This window comes from Molothrus aeneus, chromosome 17, assembly GCF_037042795.1.
Source record: "Molothrus aeneus isolate 106 chromosome 17, BPBGC_Maene_1.0, whole genome shotgun sequence".
Classification (NCBI taxonomy): domain Eukaryota; kingdom Metazoa; phylum Chordata; class Aves; order Passeriformes; family Icteridae; genus Molothrus; species Molothrus aeneus.
The window spans coordinates 213,550-232,371 of NC_089662.1; the positions used below are offsets into that span (position 1 = coordinate 213,550).

General features: G+C 46.8%; 1 protein-coding gene across 2 annotated transcripts in view; it reads left to right on the plus strand.

Annotated features, from left to right (window-relative positions):
• The first annotated feature begins 298 nt into the window (after positions 1-298).
• Positions 299-18,822, plus strand: part of LOC136563929 (rho GTPase-activating protein 39-like) — a 57,403-nt gene continuing 38,879 nt past the window's right edge. Inside the window, exon 1 of one of the 2 annotated variants that reach the window (XM_066561615.1) lies at positions 299-407. Coding sequence is in view for 1 of the 2 variants with exons in the window: in XM_066561614.1 (XP_066417711.1) it covers positions 875-885 (11 nt within the window). In the remaining variant the exon portion in view is untranslated. Of the gene's footprint in view, positions 408-784; positions 886-18,822 lie in introns of those variants that run through there. The other variant, XM_066561614.1, reaches the window with a different exon arrangement.

An 18,822-nucleotide genomic window follows, 5' to 3' on the forward strand; every position in this document is an offset into this window, starting at 1 on the left:
GTTCAAGTCCCCCCTGCCACTTTCCATCCACGCTCTTGCAGGATGTCGGGAGTACCAGAGGGCAGAGCAGAACCAATAAAGCCTCATGTGCCCAGGGCAGCGGGAGGCAGCGTCGGGAGAACACGGTTCACCGGCGCAGCTGTGATCCAGCGGCGCGCACAGGCCGTACCTGGGGCCTACAACTATAGCGCTGCCAAAAGACCCCCGAGGCGAGAGCAGGATGTGACCTGCCTGACCACGGCTTTCCTCACAAAAGAAGTCACGACCACCGAGTTTTACCATTGACCTGTAGCTCAAAAAAGGCTTCAGCGGCTCCAAAACTGATGTCCTGGCTCCGCTTCCACTCTCCTTGTTTCCACTCCTCGGGCCGGAGCTTCGCGACGCCAGGGCTCGGCGGACTAGATCAGGTTCCGTAGCGACCGCACCCGCCGCCAGGGGCTGCCCTCGACCCGCGGCTCCTCCACTGACGCCGGCCTCGCCAGCCCCGGACAGTCCCGGCCCGCTCCGCTCCGCCCCGGCCCGCTCCGCCCCGGCCCGGCCCGGCCCGGCCCGGCCCGCTCCGCTCCGCTCCGACCCGACCCGACCCGACCCGCCCCGTCCCGTCCCGTCCCGTCCCGTCCCGTCCCGTCTCGTCTCGCCCCGCCCCGCCCCGCCCCGCCCCGCCCCGCCCCGTCCCGTCCCGCCCCGCCCCGTCCCGTCCCGTCCCGTCCCGCCCCGCCCCGCCCCGCCCCGCCCCGCCCCGCCCCGTCCCAGCACAGCCGCCCCCGGCAGAGGGACCCGGGGAGTGGCTGGGGGTCCCGGGTCCGGCCGCGCCACCCCCGGGCGGGGCCGGGATCGGGTTTCACATCCTGCCCCGCTCGCGGGCGGAGCGGCCATGGCGGAGAGGTGAGTGCGGCCGCCACGCACCTGTAGAGTGGTGGGAGAGGGGAGAGACGCGTTGCCGCTCCCCGGGGCAGTGGGCCTCGGCCTGGGCTGGGGCCAGGAGCAACTCCCGGCAAGGGTGGAGGCGGGGCCGGGGAAGCCGCCGCGGCAGGTGAAATGCAACCGAGTCGAGTTGAGCCGTGCCCAGCGGTCAGACTCGCGCGGAGCGGTGGTCCCGGGCCGCCTCCCGCCGCGCTGGGCTGTCTGTGGGGGGACCTTCCTCTCGCACTGTTCTGGCTCCCGCCGGGGCCTCCGCCTGGGGCTGGGACTGGCACTGGGCTGTTTGCGGCCTCCGAGTAAGGCGGGCGGCCATGAGCTCGGCTGAGCGTAGCCGGCCCGGCCCTGACTCGGAGTCCTCCCTCCTGCCGGGCCCCGGCGCCTCCCCGGAGGCTGCGGCCGGACTCTGTCGGGTGCCCTCACGCATCCAAAGACGGGTGGCTCGTCGGGAGCACACCATGGTTTTGTGCCCGTTCCAGTCCGGGCTCGCTGGCGCTGGGCTGGGTGCCCCCGTAGCTTTCTCTCTTTCGCTTAAAAAATAGGCGCTTTTACAGAATGACAGTGAAAATACTATCGGGTGTGGCTGTTGCAGGGCCAGGAGAGGGTTCTGTCCTCTCCTGGAAGTGCGTTGGGAGACAGGATCACCTGTTGGCAGTGAAAATGGAGGGCCAGGTAGTTTACCAGGCTGCATCCGGCTTCCGACAAAGGCAGGCGGATTTTACAGCTCCAGTGAATAACCCCATTGAAGGAGAACTCTTCCTGGTCCCTCCGCGCCTGGGATCGTCGGCGAGAAGTGGTTAAATTAAGTTTGGTTCTGCCAGGAGGAACGTGCAGAGGCACTATCCTTGTTGTTGCTGATGCCAGTTGCAGTTGTGCTGTTTTGCCGGTGTCTTTTTTTCATTTTAGGTTAAATACTTGACCGATTTAAAATTCCTGTGTGTGACTCTCTCTTCAGCCGGCTTCTCACGTTCCTGTTGGCTGGGGGAGAGTTGCACTGGCCTTTTGCTCAGTGCCTCATTGGTGATGCAAGGTGTTTGGAATAATTTTTTATTTCTCTTGCATTTGAAGTTGTTTTATTTCTTTTTCCTTCTGCATCTCCTGCAGCAGACCAGGGTTTGAGTTAGTCTGTAAGGAGCATCTTGGGAAGGGATAGCAAATCCCATTGAGGGTGGCCCTAAAATGCCAGAATTCAGACTGAGCAAAATGATGAGCACAGCAGCATTCTCTCATCTTGCCAGGAGCAGCAACTCACAGCAGCTGCTTCTGCCTCTGTGCTTGTGACAGCCAAAGGTGCTTGGAGATTGAGGTTGTAGATTCCTCATTTTGGGGTAAACTCTAAAGGCTGACAAAATCGTGTAGATTTGATGCTATCATTCCACTAGCTGGTGCAGATGAGTACAAAGCTTCTTGTGCTGGATTTCACTGTGTTTTACCTGTGTATCCCTCGCTGTCTCTTTAGTGCTTTTGAATTTGGTTTTTGCTGGGTTGACAAGACAACTCTTCCTATCAGTTGGATGGAGGCTATTTGGAGGGATGCTGAGATCACAGTGGATTATAGAATGCAGATTTAGAAGCCACAATTTTGTTCAGATAGTTCACATGCCTTCTGTATTCACAACAGGTTTGCCTAGCTGAAACAGATATCTTGGCCTTACCTGGGCAAACATAAGCTGCAGTGAGATCTCAGTCCACACGTCTGGTGCATTTTGTAATTGAGAGAATTTTACGGTCATCCTTGTGATGCAGAAGTCTGACTTCAGCCTCACCCTGACTGGATTTGCAGCAGAAATCCTCATGGGAGACATGCAAGCATAATATGCCATGCAGAACAGGGCTTACTGAGTGCTGCCCTGATTTAGGGACACAAAAGAAGTGCCTCCCATTCAACTGACTTACTTGATTCCTAGAAAAATATAATGTGTGGTACAGAGATGAAAAGAGAGCCTGGAATTCCTGAGCTGCTCAAGGGGTAAGAACATCTTGTGGATTTCCTTGTATTGGTGTCTGAGCTTTGAGGCATTTTTAAAATCCATTTTGCCATTCTTTTGGGGTTGCCTTCACAGGATTGGAGTAACTGCCTGATAACAAACTGGTAAAGTTTTGTAAATCAGGAACCAAGGGATTTTTTTCCTCTGAAAGCAGTGGAGGAAGAATTATTAGCATTGTTGAGGGACTGTGGGAAGAGCTTTAAGATACATAAAATCAGCTTTAAGGGAATTACTTCTGCAGTTAAAGGTAAGAGAGCTTAAACAGCTATAGGAGTCTGACTTTTTGGCCAAAAAACAAGGGTGGCTTGTTTTTTAAACATTTATTGGCATTAAATGGCAGTGCCATTTAATAAATATTCACTAACCCTTTTTTGGAAGTCATATATGTCATATCTGTATTTCCTGATGAGTAAATGCTTTAGTAATGATACTACTTGGGTTGTCACTTTACTTATGGAGAAGAAAGCTTTTAAGTTTGGACTTGCTGTTTTATCAGCATATTTTTGGCTGTTTGAATTAAACAGCCTCAGGATGGGTGCAGAGGGAGATCTTCCAGCCTACCCAGAAATACTGAGGTTGCTGAAGTCATGTTAGCTGGGTGGAAGGACTGGGAATGGTACTGAGTGTGCTTGTTCAGCAGGAAACCTGCTGTTCTGGTTGGCTGTTTTAATTTGATTTATACAAAATGTAAAGGATTCATGTGTTTTGTTGTGATTACAATGAGGACTCTTCATTTTGTTATTGAATCTTGAGTCATTTTAGCCTAGTTTGTTGTTTTTAGTTAATTCAGATTATTTCAGGCTTTGAGTTTGCATGAATACCAGTTTCCATGTTTTTTAGCAACTTTCATTTAGGAGTGAATGAATACTTTGACACTTCATCACCCTGCCCTGGAGCTGCTGGTGGGCACTGTGTGTCTGAGCTCAGCTGTGACTTTGCAGCAGAGAGGTTTTCTAGTTTTGGCAGGGCATCCAAGCCTCTCACTGTTATGCCATGCAGAGCCCTCCACATCCTCTGAACTGGGTCCATGTGCCCTGTTCTGGTTTAGCCTCTTCTTAGCTGGCTTAAATAAGGCCATGAATAAATATCCTCTCTGTAGCTAACTTTGAGTGCAGGACAAGCCCATGCCCCACAACAGGTCATCCCACTCTTGTCTGCTGAATGAGCCTTTTTTTGGATAGACTGGATTGTGGTACTTCACTTGGCAGTAAATAAACTGGGATAGCAAAAGTCTCTGTTAGCTCTGCAAAGTCAGTGGAAATAAGTGCAGGTGGGAGAAGTTATCAGCAAGCCTGACCTCTGCCATGAGCTTGCTCCTGTTGTCACTACTCCTCTAAACATGCTACTGAGCCTGGTAAGCTTACCAGGGAAATTTCCTTGGAACGAAATGTTTTAGGGGGTGACTGGCTTTTAGTGAAGCCAGGAGTTTGTTTTCCTCCAGTAGCTCTTCTGGCAGAAGCAGAAGAGGGGCTGTAGAGGACAAGGTGGTTGTCCTGTCTACCATCGCTGCCAAAACCTTTTTAAGGTGCTTCCATCAGCAGGCCCAGCATGGCCCAGAGCTAGCTCCTATGGGGCAGTCAAACCTTCCAGTGTTTGCCTATGCAGATAAAGCCTGGTCTTTGGGAAACGCCTTCAGACAGATCAGAGTCTTTTGATGGAAACTAATCAGAAGTTCAAAGGAAAGCAGCATTTCCTCCTTCTTGTAGTCTCCTTTTCCAATGTTTCTGTTCCTGCTATACTCCCAAAATGGCTTTCTCAGTGGATGATGCAATTAGGAGGAGATGCTTGCAAGCTTTCAGCAAATAGATAGGTTAGAAATTGAAATGTTCCATTTAGGCTCCATCAGTCCTTCTTCCCAAGTGGAGTGCAATTACTTGTGCCTTGTGACGTGTATATGCTTGTGTTTCTATAAAAAGTCCCCCAGGCAGATTCAAATAGTTCAGGAAGTGCCTCTTATCTGTAATAAAAAGAAATTCCAGAACAGGCACTGGGATTTGGTTTTAGCTGGATTCATAGGAGGTTCCTGAGTTCTGCTGTCATTATTTCATATTTAATGTTTATTCCTGCCTTCGCCAAGGAAGGCTGTTCCCATGTAGGAAAGACAGCCATAATGAGCAAATAATTTCTTGTGTTTTTTAGTAGCTCATTCGTGAGTATCCATTGAAGCAAGCTGTCTGTTTGATTGGTTTTATGCTTTTCACGAGGAAGAGTAATCTGCTTTGGATAGTTTCTTAAAGCAGTCAGTTCTTGGAGTGGCAGGAAAGTATTAACTGAAGCAGCAGCCGTGAGGTCCATCTGCCTCATACATCTGGAAGAGACACTGTAGGTCAAGAGAAAATTCTTTTGTGCTTGGTCTTTGTCTCATGGGATAATGGAAGTACCATTATTTGGCATATATTCTCTCATCCTAATTACTGTTTGTGAGTTTGAGGTTACTGCTGTAAGAATTAAGTGTTTTATATTTCCAGTTGAGTGTAGCCCAGTAAATTCCGGTGTAGCTGGTGTCAACTATCTTCCAGCTACTCTCCCAGGCTTTTTTTCTTTGTGTGTTGTCAGCTGCCATTTTTTGGTTATGCAACTCACACAGCCAAAAGATATTTGGAAAACTTAAAATGAGAGTGCTGGAGATTCAGATTGTTTGGTTGCAGCGAAGCATGGGAGAGGGAAAACACTCTGTGATTCCCAGGTGAATGTTGGCATGGCAAGGAGACATGGCCTCCGCCTGTTACATGCTTCAGGCAAAAAGAAGGGGCTTGAGGTAGACAATATCAACTTTAGAAAATTCTTCCTGAAAAAAACACGCTGAAAGATTAAAGTGCTGGAGATGCTGAGTTTATTTTTTTTTCAGGCTCTTTTGTCTCTTTGTGCTTTAAGTCTTGTATGAAATTCCAGCAAGGGCTCTATGCTGCAGAGTGCTAGAACTTCTGAAAAAAAGGGTCTTATTAAAATTACTTGCTGACATCTTCATCAACCACCAGAGGAAAATAGAAGTATGGTTCTCTAAGGAGGGTGTATTTTCTTACCCCTCTCGTATTCTGCTTGTGCCCAGCTCCCTGAACCAAGCTGTTTCTACGTTTTGCCTTCCTCGGTGGCAAGTGCTTCAACACAGATGAAGAGGGAGCACCCTGTGCTCCCCAGATTTGCTGTGTGTTCCTGTCTCAGCTTGAAGCAGAGCAGTCCTGGGCCTCTCTAAACCAACCGTTTTCTTAGCTGCAGAGTTTATGATCTACCAAAACCAAACAAGCCAAGCAGGAAGGGTTCCCCACGCAAACCTGTGCTGGGTTCACTTGTGTGTGTAACTTCGCAGCTGTGGGACACTGCTGTAAGGCACTTTGCTGTGACAGATGGGGCTGTTTCCTACCTGGGCAAACAAGGTTGCTGCTTTTTGCCTGGAAACCTGTTACGGAGGCAGAAAAGACTCAATATAGTGGGATTTTGTGTGATCATGGACATCATGAACTTGTGGCCCAGGGCCAGGTGCACTGTAGCAGGGATAGCCTCTTTGTTCTGTAGGTCTGGTATTTTCTGTTTGCTTTTGCTTGTGTCATTCATCTGGGAAAAAATAAACAAAGAGGCTTACTGTCTCCATTGCTAGTGATACCAAGAAAATCCCTGCACAATGCTGCCTGATGAGCTGAGACTGAGCTCAGCAAATCCCCTTTAACCACATGGAGTTCAGCTGTCTTGGGTTTTTCTGACTCTGAAGCAGTGCAATATGTTGTGTACAAGCAGCCAGGGCTCAAGTTAAAGGATGAATTGGTGTAAAATATGTTCAGTCACAAAGGAAACTCAGAGAACAACTTACAGGAAACTTTCTAGCTGAATAATTAAATACTGGCCCAGGGAATGCAGTGCATGAACTGTGCTGTGTAGTCCTGCTTGGAAAGGTTCCTCTGCACTGGCTGGAGTGGTTGACTCACATACTGTTGGAACTCCTATCTGCCTGCTGGTCCTGGCCACCTCACCTGCTCCAGCACCTGCTTCTCACCCCCTGCTCATCTGCTGGCACAGTTGTACCCCGCCACATAGTTTTATCTGCTCTGGGCTGGTCCCCATATGCTATTGGTGCCATGTGGGAAATATCAAGTGGAGGGCTGTTTCCAGACCTGAAGTAAACTGCGGGTGGTCCCATTGTAATGTAGGCACTGAGTCTTCCATATAGGTGTTAAAATAGTAACCCAAGGATCAGCTGTTAGTTTCAACGTGGTCAGTTTGCTGTAAAGTGATAAATGCCATATTTGGTCTTCTTCTGGTCCTGTACCTATTTCTTCCTGTGTACATTGTAGTTCTTTGATAGTCCTTTGATATCTACAGTTATCCAGCTGTGCATCAACCACCTTGTTTAGCTCTTTTTGGCTCCCTAGATCTGGTAGTTATGCTTGGGATTTTTTTTATTAGACCGTCCAAGTATTTATTGCTCTAAGCTAGGGTGAGAGGAGAAGCTCCAACTGTTTTATGTATTCTTGATCATCACTGATCAACATGAAGTGAAGCAAAGAGAGATGGTGAAATGGCTGTGAGCTGAGGTGCAGAGCCTGGAGTGGAGCCAGCGTGAGGAGCGTTTAATGTAGTCCGGAGGACAGACGCTTAGCATGTCATAATGTGGAGGTGTATTATCTTGGCAATTTATGCCCATGTAGTACAGTGAATGGTCTGGGTGGGATATGGCTGAGTTGTATTTAATCAGCCCGGTTAAAAGAGTGTGAAGGAAGTAGCATTGGGGCTTAGAGGGCAACTTTGTGCTTGAGTTGGTGCTGCCCTTGGGCTCTCATCTGCAGTCCTGAGTTAGAGTACAAATGGCCTGTGAATTGCAGTTTTGGCTTGGAAGCTCCTTAGGGAGCTTGCCCCTGAAGTAATCTACTCTAATTTTTGTTAAATTAATTCTTAAATCTCTGAAAAGAATGGTGAAAAGCAAATATACTCATTTTTGTATAGAGGGCTTAGAAGCTGCTGAGGAAATGCCTGGTGGTGGTATGACGATCCAGCCTGAATTCACTAAAGCTGTAGCTTGAAATTAGTCTAAAACACATGTTTAAGATTCTGGAGACTTGCAAAGTACAAGTCTGTTTTGGGATGGCAATAAGCAGAAAAAATTAAAAAAGACAGTGATAATCTGGAGGTGAATCTGTGCATTGCCACCTTACCTTTTTTTTTTTTTTCTGGTTCTGAGTCCTGTTACCAGAGTAGTTGAGTTCACTAAAGCAAGAGAAAACCATCTGCTGTTAGTTAGCTGGCTGAGTTATCTCTGTGAAGGATTTGAGGAGCTCTACAGGCCTCACGTGATGAGTGCTGGGGATGGGGAAAGAGTGCGAGGGGGTCATGGAGAACATATGACTGAATCATCCACTCTGAATTTAGTGTGCCATTGTGCCATGATGTTATCATCCTGTTCCCTCTTCATAGTCTGTTGAGCCAGCTTTGAATGTAATGCTGTTGAAGTGACTTTGGCCTTGAATTCTAAACGCTGCTACAAGAGGAAGGCTGGCAGAGATACTGTGGGCATAACTTCCTTAGTGGTGACACTTTTTTGGGTTGATCTTGTTCTTGAAACCAGGAAGGCTGTATGAGTTTGGCAGTGAGAGGGGCATGTCAGTGATTTTAGCCTTTCTGGCTCCCCATAATTCTTCCCTAGGAAGGTGGCCTCTCGATGTCCAATGACACCTCCCTGTCAGCCATCCAGTGTTGTAATAGCTGAGCACTTTTATGCTTAAACTTTATTTGGTCTTGGAGGGATGAAATCACTCACCATTTTCTCTTCAAGCAAAGCTGCTGCTGAACTGTGAGAGCTGTCTGTTCGTGGAGAAAAGCTTTTTTGGTACCTGGTGTTCAGTGAAGTTATACTTGCTGCAGGGGTGCAGGGAAGTTTCACCTTGGGCTGTTTTGTCTATCTCACTCTCCCTGGAGTAGGAAGCAAAGACTTCAGGTGGGAAAGAGTGAACAGCATGATGATCATCAAATGGTTTAGTGAAAGTACCCAGAGTTCAGCTGGAAATGCAAAAATTAGTATCGTCTAGTAGTTGTTGTGCTCTGGCCTGGATGGCTCGGGTGAGCTACAGAGGTGTTGATTTTGAGCTGCTGTGGAGTCTCATTGGGGAGAAGCAAAGTTTTCTATTTTAGGGTGTCCTCTGATACACGGTACATCTTGTACTCTGGATGAGAAATAAAATAGCCCCTGCAGCTGGCCCAGACAGCTTGTTACCCTGGTCTTGCCAGGGCATATGGCACCAACTGCAAAGTGGAGTTGGGCCTCCAGGACCTGCACTTGGTGGGCCCTTGGTGCAGGCAAAGGAGGGCATGCAGTTAATTCCTGTTGCTTTGCTCAAGCCTCTGCTGTTTGCAACGGTAGTTATTTTTTCAAGCAAGAGCATGCAGGTGGTTGGAGAACAGACAAATTTGTCATGGAACTGCCAGCAGTGCAGCTTTCTTGCCCTTCAAATTCCAGCTGGACCTGGCTTAAACCCAGAGGTTTTACGGACTGAAGAGGTTTGAGGGACTTTAGATGAATTAACAGTATTCCCCAGAAATTCCCATTTTGGGTCTGTTTCTTATGATAGGAATCTGTACTGCTTTGCTTATGGATCTATAGCTGTAAACCCTCCTGAATAGTGTGGCTGTTTGCCCTGGGAAAGGCAAATGTTAACTGTGGCACGAAGAGCTTTAACAGTGAGATGTGTCTGTGCTAGAGCTTGGACTGCTCCGTTGGCCCTCTGGGAAGTGTGGGCTTTCATTAGGACAAGGCAGTATGTGGGCCCATGGACAGAAAGCAGTATTGAGGTGGCTGACTGTGAAAACTGGGTGCTGCTACAGGGGACGTTCAGCCAGCCCCTTCTTGGGTGTAGCTCTGTTGTAGCAGAGCTTTCTGCTGCTCAAGATGCAGGGCAATATTGAGCTTCATCTTTCAACTTCACACCTTGCTAAGCTGTGAGAGAAGATGAGAAAAGGAATGAACAGCTGAGAGATGTAATCCTCACTTTTACTGTGCTTCAGGCAATAATTGATCCACAATGCTGTTATTTTTTAGATTAAAACCTGTTGCTGACTAAACTTGTTTTGGAGTTTGTTAACCATTGGGCCTAGCTTTTTGTCTCTTGTATGTCTCCCACCAAGGTCCTGCTGGTTTCAACCTTGGTTACAGCTCTGCGCTCAGTAGTGCTGAAAATAAACAAGGGAGAGGGTCCAAGCTGTGGCAGTTCCTTGGAAGGGAAATGCTGTTGCAGGGCGCTGCTCTCCTGGAATCTTTTCTGCCCTTTGATGTCATCTTGTATTCCTCCTGGGAAGGAGAAGCCTTGACCCCTCTACCTCTCACCTGGTGGGTGCCTCAGGAGGTGCTTTGTTTGTGTAGCATGGTTTCCAGCTGGAAAAACATCTAGTTTTGGGCATCTGGAAACTGTGAATATGCAGTTACCTGTGAAAACTCAGTACCAATGTGCTGAATAGTCATAATAATGCGAAGCCTGGGGTTATGATGGGATCTTTATGACTGGCAGCATAAAAATAAAATAAATGAGACTTGTCTGCCTCGCCCCAGAGCTGGTGTTTACTCCTGAGTCTGTTAAAAAGGGGCTGTCTGCTGTCTTGGAAGCAACCTGAGATCTGTTCCTTGGCTAAAGAGAAGCTGATCGGAACAGAGGGGGTATAGAAAGCATTTAGTGGTTATATTACCAGCTCAGAAGGAATGGGTACCTCCACCAAGAACCGATCAGACTTTTTTTGTTTGGCCTTTTAAAGAAAGACACAAAAAAAGGGAAAGGTGCAGGGGAAAAAAGGACAGTAGAATGAGAAGCAGGCTTACCAAAAAGGGGAAGTTGTATCCAAGCAAGAAGACCAAAAAACCTATCTATTTCAGCAGATTACATGTAAAATCAAAATAACGTGGTCCAGATTAAGACTTTTGAGGAGTGAATTTGCCAAATATGATTAACTTTCAAATGCATTGAAGCCTTTTGGAAACTGGCAGCAGAAGAGATCAAAGCATGAGAGGCACAGAAGATAAAGCTATCACAAAAAAATCTAAACCATTTTTGGCCATCTTGACTCCTGTGGAGGAGCTTTGCAAACTTCAAGCTTGCTACAGAAGAACTGTAGGAGAAGTTGTCTCGCATTGAACATCAGTAGAAATAGCTTTAGAACAAAAGAGGAACTGATAAGAAACTAAGGAACAGATAATGTTTACTCAAGACTGCCAAAGGATCTTAATACTGAAATTGCTGAGATACTTTCATGTGTATCCTGCTGCTAAAGTGCCCTTGGTATCACATAAATTGGTGGTGGTGAATGCAATAACATTTTAAAAGGTTGAGTCTTGAGGAATTTGGAGAAGTGGCTCAGTATTTGTCCAGGTGCACTGCTAGGGAAGGGCTGTGAAGAGTATTCAGGATTCCATGGACTGTTGGGTCTGACCCCTGTGCCTAAGTCTTTGCAATGAAGAACAAGTTTGCTGAAGGCATGGCCAAGCACACCTGCTTGGACCAGTGTTAGAAGGGGTATTGTAGAGGCAAGCCCTGTCTCAGCCTCACAGACCTGCTGGAGGGGATGAGCATGATGAGCATGCTGGGAGCAGGACCACTAGGCTTCATGTGTCTGTGTTTTCAGACAACCTTTGGCAAGTTTCTCTGCCAAAGGCTTTGAAGAAAGAGTCGCCATGGGCACGGAGGAAGGGTCTTGTTATGGACAAAGAGCTGGTGAAAGCGTAGACTGCAAAGGGTAGGGCTTACTGGTCATTTTTCAACCTGGGGAAGTCAGCAGCAAGGCCTGAGAAACTGGTGCTGGGAGTGTTTTGCACCTTATGGGTAACCTCAGGTATAGAGGGGAGCAGTGACATTCCCAGGTTAGCAGAGGATCCTCAGTTTCTGCAGTGGGTTGAATAGCTCACTGAAGATAAGGAAATCCATAAGAACCTCAGACAACTGAGGAAGTGGACTGATACGTGACAGATAAGCTTTAGTGTAGGAAAACATGGTGAACAGGGAAAAATTACCTGTACTGGACCTGTTTGATACTCAGCCTGGAACTAGTGGTTATAGCTTGAGAAGGAGCTTGGAGTCACTGACAGTTCTCTGAAATCATCAGTTCTGTCTGTGATGTTTGCCAGAGAAACCAATCAGTTTTGATCACCATCAGCAAGGGAGTTAATACTGAAGCAGAGGACATCAATTCGACCCTCTTTAATACTTTGTTCATGTCTTGAAGACTGCATGCTGTTTTGATTTCTGCATTGTGAGAAGGACAGTGGTGTTAGAGAGACTGCAGTGAAGATAATTAAAATTACTAAAGGACAGAGCAGCTGCCTTATGAGGAGAGAGGATAAAATTTGTGATTCCTTGGTTTGGAAAAGTCTTGCATAGCAAGATCAAGGTATGCAAAATCATGAAGGTAATAGAATCAGAGAATGGTTTGGGTTGGAAGGGATCTTAAAGATTGCCTACTTTCAACTCCCTGCCATGTACCAGGAGATCTTTCATTAGGCCAGGTTGCTCAGAGCTCCATTCAGTCTGGCCTTGAACAACTCAGGGAATGGGCATCCATGTTTATTCTGGCAAACCCATTCCAGTGCCTCACCACCCTCACAGCAAAGAAGTATCTAATCTAAACCTACTCTCAGTATGAATCCATTCCTCTTTGTCCTGTCACTACATGCTCTTGTAAAAAGTCCCTGTCCATCTTTCTTGTAAGCCCTCCTTAGGAACTGGAAGGCTGCAATTATGTCACCCCCTAAGCCTCCTGTTTTCCAGGCTGAACAAACCCAATTCTCTCAGCCTTTCCTCCTAAGAGAGGTGCTCCATCCCCCTGATTAACCTGGTGGCCTCCTCTGGACTGGCTCCACCAGGTTCGTGTCTGTCTGGCACTGAGGACTCCAGAGCTGGATGCAGCACTGCAGGTGGGGCCTCACCTGAGGGGACTAGAGGGGCAGAATCCCCTCCCTTGACCTGCTGCCCACACTTCTTTTGATGCAGCCCAGGACATGGTTGGTTTCTGGGTGCCAGCACACACGGTCGGGCGTGTGCAGCCTCTCATCCACCAGCACCCCCAAACCCTTCTCGTCAGGGCTGCTCTCGATCTGTTCCTGCCCCGGTCTGGACCAATACTGGGACTGATACCCAGCTCAGATGCAGCACCAGCATCTGGCCTTGTTAAACCTCAGAGATTCCCGTGGGCCACTTCTCAGGCTTGTCCAGATCCCTCTGGATGGCCCTGTCCTTCAGGTGTGTCATCTGCAAACCTGCTGAGGGTACACTTGTTCCCTTCATGTACTAATGAAGATATTAACCAACACTGGTCCCAGTATGGACCCCTGAGGGACCCCACTTGTCACTAATGTCCATTGGGACTCTGAGCCATTGACCACTACTCTCTGGATGTGACTGTCCAACCACTTTCTTATCTATCTAACAGTCCACTCATCGACTTCAACTCTCTCCAATTTAGAGAGAAGGATGTTGTGGGGATCTGTGTCAAAGGCTTTACAGAAGTCCATATAAATGACATCTCTGTCCCCTCCCTTGTCTACTGAGCTATGCCATTGTGCAAGGCCACTGGGTTGGTCAGGGAGGACTTGCCCTTGGTAAAGCCGTGCTGGCTGTCCTAAATCCCCTCCATGTCCTTAGTACAGCTTCCAGGAAGGTCTGTTTGATCACCTTCCCAGGCACAGGGGTGAGGCTGACAGGCTGGTAGTTCCCAGGGTCTTCCTACTTTTTTAAAAGTTGGGGACAGTGTTTCCCCTTTCTATGGATAAGTTGAATTTTTTCTACCAAGTCTTGTGACCCTAGAACTATGAGCACTTAGTGAAACCTAAAGGAAGAAGACCATTTATTTTACACAATCTGTGATGAACTTCTGATTTCAGTGTTCTTGGGGGTCACGGATGCGAAAGGCATCATCAGGTTGAAAAAGTATTTGGGTAAACTTATAGACAGTTAATCTGAAATAGTTACTAGGAAGAACAGCCAGCCATCTGCCTCTAACATCTCTAATGCATGTGTGAGTTCTTGAGCAATGAGGGAGAAGATGGAGAAAGGGCATGACCAGGCTTACGTGTTTTGCTTAACATACTTCTCGGAGTGTCTCACCTGTAGGCAGAATGGAAGGGGCACTTGGTTTTACGAAAGGTGCATGTCTTACACTTCAAAGTTTCCAGAAACCAGTATTAAGTAGGAACATAAATGGGTGTGACATGTTGGGGAAGAGCCAATATGGCTTTTGTAGACCAAAACTGAGCTACATGACTCCACTTGGTACTTGGAAGGTGTTTCCAAGTACGTGGCAGGGGTGATCAAGTGGAGTGGTCTGGTGGACCTCACTGAAATGTTTCAGCTGAGGGTATTGAGGAAAAGTCCATCATGGGTGGATAAATGGTCAAAAGATTGGGCTGCAAAGATGAGGAGCAGGTGGTCAGACTTTACAGAGGAGGGACCTCCTGTACAGAGGAGGGACCTCAGATCCCAGGCTGGGATCTCTGCTGCTCACAGTGTTTGTACCTGATCTAGAAATGGGGACAAAAGTAGTGGCTGAGGAAGAGAAATGAGGGAAGAAATCATGAGCACTGCAATTCAGGAATGAGTTAAGGGTAACAGATGGTTCTGGAAAGTATTAGCACTCTGTGTGTGCTCAATGCTTGGCAGTGCTGCAGAAGGGAAGAGAGGGCTGAGAACTGCAAAGAGGAAAGCAAAAGACAGAATAGCACAGCATGGTGATCTGCTGCCATGTTGGATATTGAATGTCAGGTCAGCCCATCTTGGAAGAGGCCCTGCTTTAATGGCCTCTTCAGTTATTTGCTCTTTTTTTTTTTTTTTTAATCGGTAGCAAATACTATGTATTGGGTACGTAGTGTTTGGCAGATGAAGACTGTCTAGATGGATATCAAATAATAAAAAGTGAAGTTGAATGTGGTCCAGTTTCTGCCCCAGTCCATCAACCATGCCATTGCAGAAGCACAGAGAGTGATGCCTGCTTCAATGTCTTTCTGAATTTGTCTCTTTTTTGCTATCTCCCTTGCCACTGTTGGAAGTGAAAAACTCAGTTTTGGACTGAACACAATCTAATAAATGTGTGGGTTTTGGTGGGAGAAAACAAAAGGAACTTGTTTTGGGCACCAAATCAAGAAGTGAATTGTTCTCACCCCACTGTTCACTGTTACCATGTATAGCAATTTCTGCCATGGCAACACATATTTTCATGAACCAGCCAAGATCTTCCAGGGCTGCAACATAGCTTCTGATACTTGCTCATTGTGATGCTATTAATAACTTTGTTTCCCCCTATCGTAGCCAGGAAGTTGCTTCTTCCTCATAGACCAAGTGCAAGGAATAAGCTCATTTTAAATCAGCTGTGGGGAGAAGTGACACTGCGGATTTCCTGGGGTTTTTTTTGTTCTGGAGATCCTGTCTAGTACTGCCAGCTCTGTAGCCACCCACTGCGCTGTCTCTTTTTTATAAGAAAGTCGTGCCTCAATTTTCTTTTTAATTCAGTTTCTTTTTTTCTCTTTTTCCTTTCTCCTCCTTCCTTTAAACCAGGACAAACAGATGATACATAATTATTTCTCTGGCTATGCAAAGTAGCTTAAGTGTTTATCTCAGACTGACTTGGTGAAGCGGAGAACCTGGCACAAATCAAACATGATCTGGGCCAGGCTCTGGTCTACATGATTTCTTTACTTATCTCCTGCTTATTCAAACAAGATAAACTCTGAGTATTTAAAATTGCAGCTCAACTGTTCTTGGCACTAGTTGAATTTAGTGGTGTTTAAAACCCCAGAGTGCATTAGCATGTCTGCATGAATCTGCTTGGAGTTGGAACGGTGTCAAAAATACCATCACCAGCATGGGTTTTTGGAACCTTTTAAAGAGCTGTGGAAAAGGTGAAACCTGGGCTTTTGCTTAAGAGGGTGGTTCCACTTGGGCCTGGGCATCTGTGAAGAGCTGCAATGGGTTCGAACCAGGGTCATGAGTCTGTTCCCAGCTCTGGTTCTGGTTGTACACAAGTCACAGTTCACCAGTTTCATCCCTCCAGAGGAAGGAGTTGTTTTGCCAGATCACTCTCCTCTCATTCGGGGAGTTCACTTTTCTTCTGCTGAAGTATAGGTATTAACTGTACAACCCTCCCTCCCTTTCTTCACCAACTTGAAAATTTTTTTGGCAGATTTGAAACTTGCAGCTTCAGTCAGTCTTTGATATTGCACTTTCCCTGATCTCCCTGACCTGCTGGATTGATAGCCTACTGTCATTAACCGAGGGAAAAAGATATAGTGAAAACAGGGAATTCTTTATCCTACCGACCTCCTTGGAGAGGCTAAAGAAGTGAGCATATGCACTGCAAAAGGTTTGTCCAAAGCAAGGAGTAATTGTGATGTCCACAGTGAGTGACTGCATCATTCTTTTATTGCTGCTCTCCCCATTTCTTGGGAGGGTCTGTTCAAGGTAGTACCTCCAGAGATGCTGCCAAGGATTGAGTCTTCCTGGGGAGGCATCATATGCCATGCAGGACTGCCTTCTTCTGCAGCCCAGCTGGTTTTTCCTGAGCATCTCCAAGAAACAACTGAGAGCCTTCGGTGACTGATGCAGTTATTTGTCACGAGCTGCCTTCTTGTGGACTCTTGGGAATCATAGAATATGCTGAGTTAGATGGGACCCATCAGGATGACTGAGTCTGCAACCTCCTGGCCCTGCATAGGACACTCCAGTTATCCCACCCTGTGCCTGAGGATGTTGTCCAAATGCTTCTCAAGCTCAGACAGGCTTGGTGCTGTGACCAGTACCCTGGTGAGCCTGTTCAAATATTCAGCCACCTATTGGGTGAAAAACTCTTTCCTGATATCCAACCTAAACCTCCTCCAACTTCATGCTGTTTCCTCAAGTCCTGTCACTAGTCACAAGAGAGAAGAGATTAGTACCTGCCCCTCCACTTCCTCTCATAAGAGTGTTGAAGACCACAATGAGGTCTCCCCTGGTTAATCCCCCCTTTGTTTCTAATTTGGGGCTTTAACTAATTGTGCTTTATTTTGTGAAGTCTTGCATCTGTGAGATTGAAGAGATGTTCAATTTTTAAAAAGCTGTGACTGTATTTTAAGGCAAGGTCAAACACCTCAGTCTTTGTTTCTCATTAAATCAAGCCAGAGCTTGTTAATGACAAAGCACTAGAACTATAGATAACTAGTATTTTGGTTTACTTGGAGTTCAAGGTGTTACTGTAGTCACTGCTGGTCTTGTAGATGCAAGTGTGTAGCAGACAAAACAGAGGCTGAAGCACAGCTCGTGGGATGTGACTCCTACTCACACTGTAAAGTTGTAGAGACAATCAGGAAAAGAATGTCAGTTTGGGGTAACAGTTAAGCATGCCTTTCCTTTTGGAGGAAGCTTTTTTTCATGGTTTATTACATCAGAATAAAAAACAAGATGAAAGAGTCAAACATGGGCTGTGATTTTCATCCCAAACTAAGAATTCACTTAGGAATAGGTGAGCTTTCCAGAGCTGGAGCTGTGCATAGAGCAGAGACCCATGTGCTTCCCTGTGGGACAGGCATGCAGGAGGGGAGGCTCTGGGGCTGCAGGAGGGACCAATGCTGTGGGTCCAGTGCATTGGCTTTGCAACATCCTGACTCTGTTGTGTCTGATGTGCTTGTCATTCAGCAATTCCTGTAGGCAAAACAAATGGAAGGACCTCTTTTCCATTATATATTTATTTTTCTTGCTTATTGTTTTATAAAGAGCTTATGAACTTTGTGCCTGAGGTTTTCAGCTATTTACTTACTATCTCTTCTTCTTTGCCAGAGGAAATCTGTGTGCTTTGGGCTGGAGAAAATGATGACACTGATGTGGCTCCTCTGCACAGAGTCCTTTTGGGATGAGCTTCCTGATGGCATCTCACAGGACAGGAGAGATTTGTTTGTTTGCAGGCGGTTATTCCTTTGACTTGCTGCCAACACTCTCCTATTCTTTCCTTTGACTTGCAACCAAATTCCTCTGCTAGCCTGGTGTTTTAGTGGTTAACTTGAGTCACACATAACAAGCTTGGACAGCTAATACTTTCAAGAGCTTCACTGCATCTGTTCTCTCGTGATTTTTTTCAACGGAATTGGCAGAGACAGCTGCAGCTGGAGAGATTTGCTGAAGAGCGAATAACCCTAAAGAAGTTATGATGAAACACCTACATTTGTTTTGTACTTTTAGCCCCCAGTGTTTTGTGGACTCTGCTATCTGAGAAATTACTTGGTCCCTTGCTGTCCATGGCTATGTTGTGCATGAGTTTTCAAGGGACTCTGTTTTTCAGCTCATAAATGACTGGTAGCCTTTTAAATGAACAGAGACAGAGGGCCATTATTTTGCTAATGTCCCACTTCTAGGAACTTAGCTGCCTCAGATATGTAGCTTTGCTGAGTGGTGCTTGAAAGCATTATGCTCTGTGATCTGGCTGTTTGTAGGGCATCCTCTGTTGGCACCTAGGGTGACACTGTCCAGTTGTGCATGGCTTGGCAGTGCAGGTTCTCCACCCTATAATTACAGTCTCAGTCTGCTGTTCCGGACCACTGCCAACTCATGTTCTGCCTTTAGAAAAGCTATGGTTGTCATGTTTTTTTGATGGTCTGGTGGAATTATTTTAGATCATAGGTGGGTGTCTTGAGAGGTCCTTAAGTCCCCAATGCTGCATGCTCTCACTGTGGTGACCATTTGGTCCTGAGGACCTGGCTGATGGGTTTCCCTTTGCTGGTTCTGGAAGTATCTTTTCTGTTCCTGTCTTCCTTCCATTCACCCTCTGACACTGTTCAGAAATCAGTGTAAATGTTTTATTGCCCTTACTCAGTCTTCCTGTCTGCAGCAAAAAGCTATCCCTGTGCGTGATGCAAATGAGCCTTGGGAGCTGGCTATTTACTTTGGTCTGTTCTGGCTGCTAGAAGCTGTTGGGCTCTCTCTTCCCTTCAGTGAAG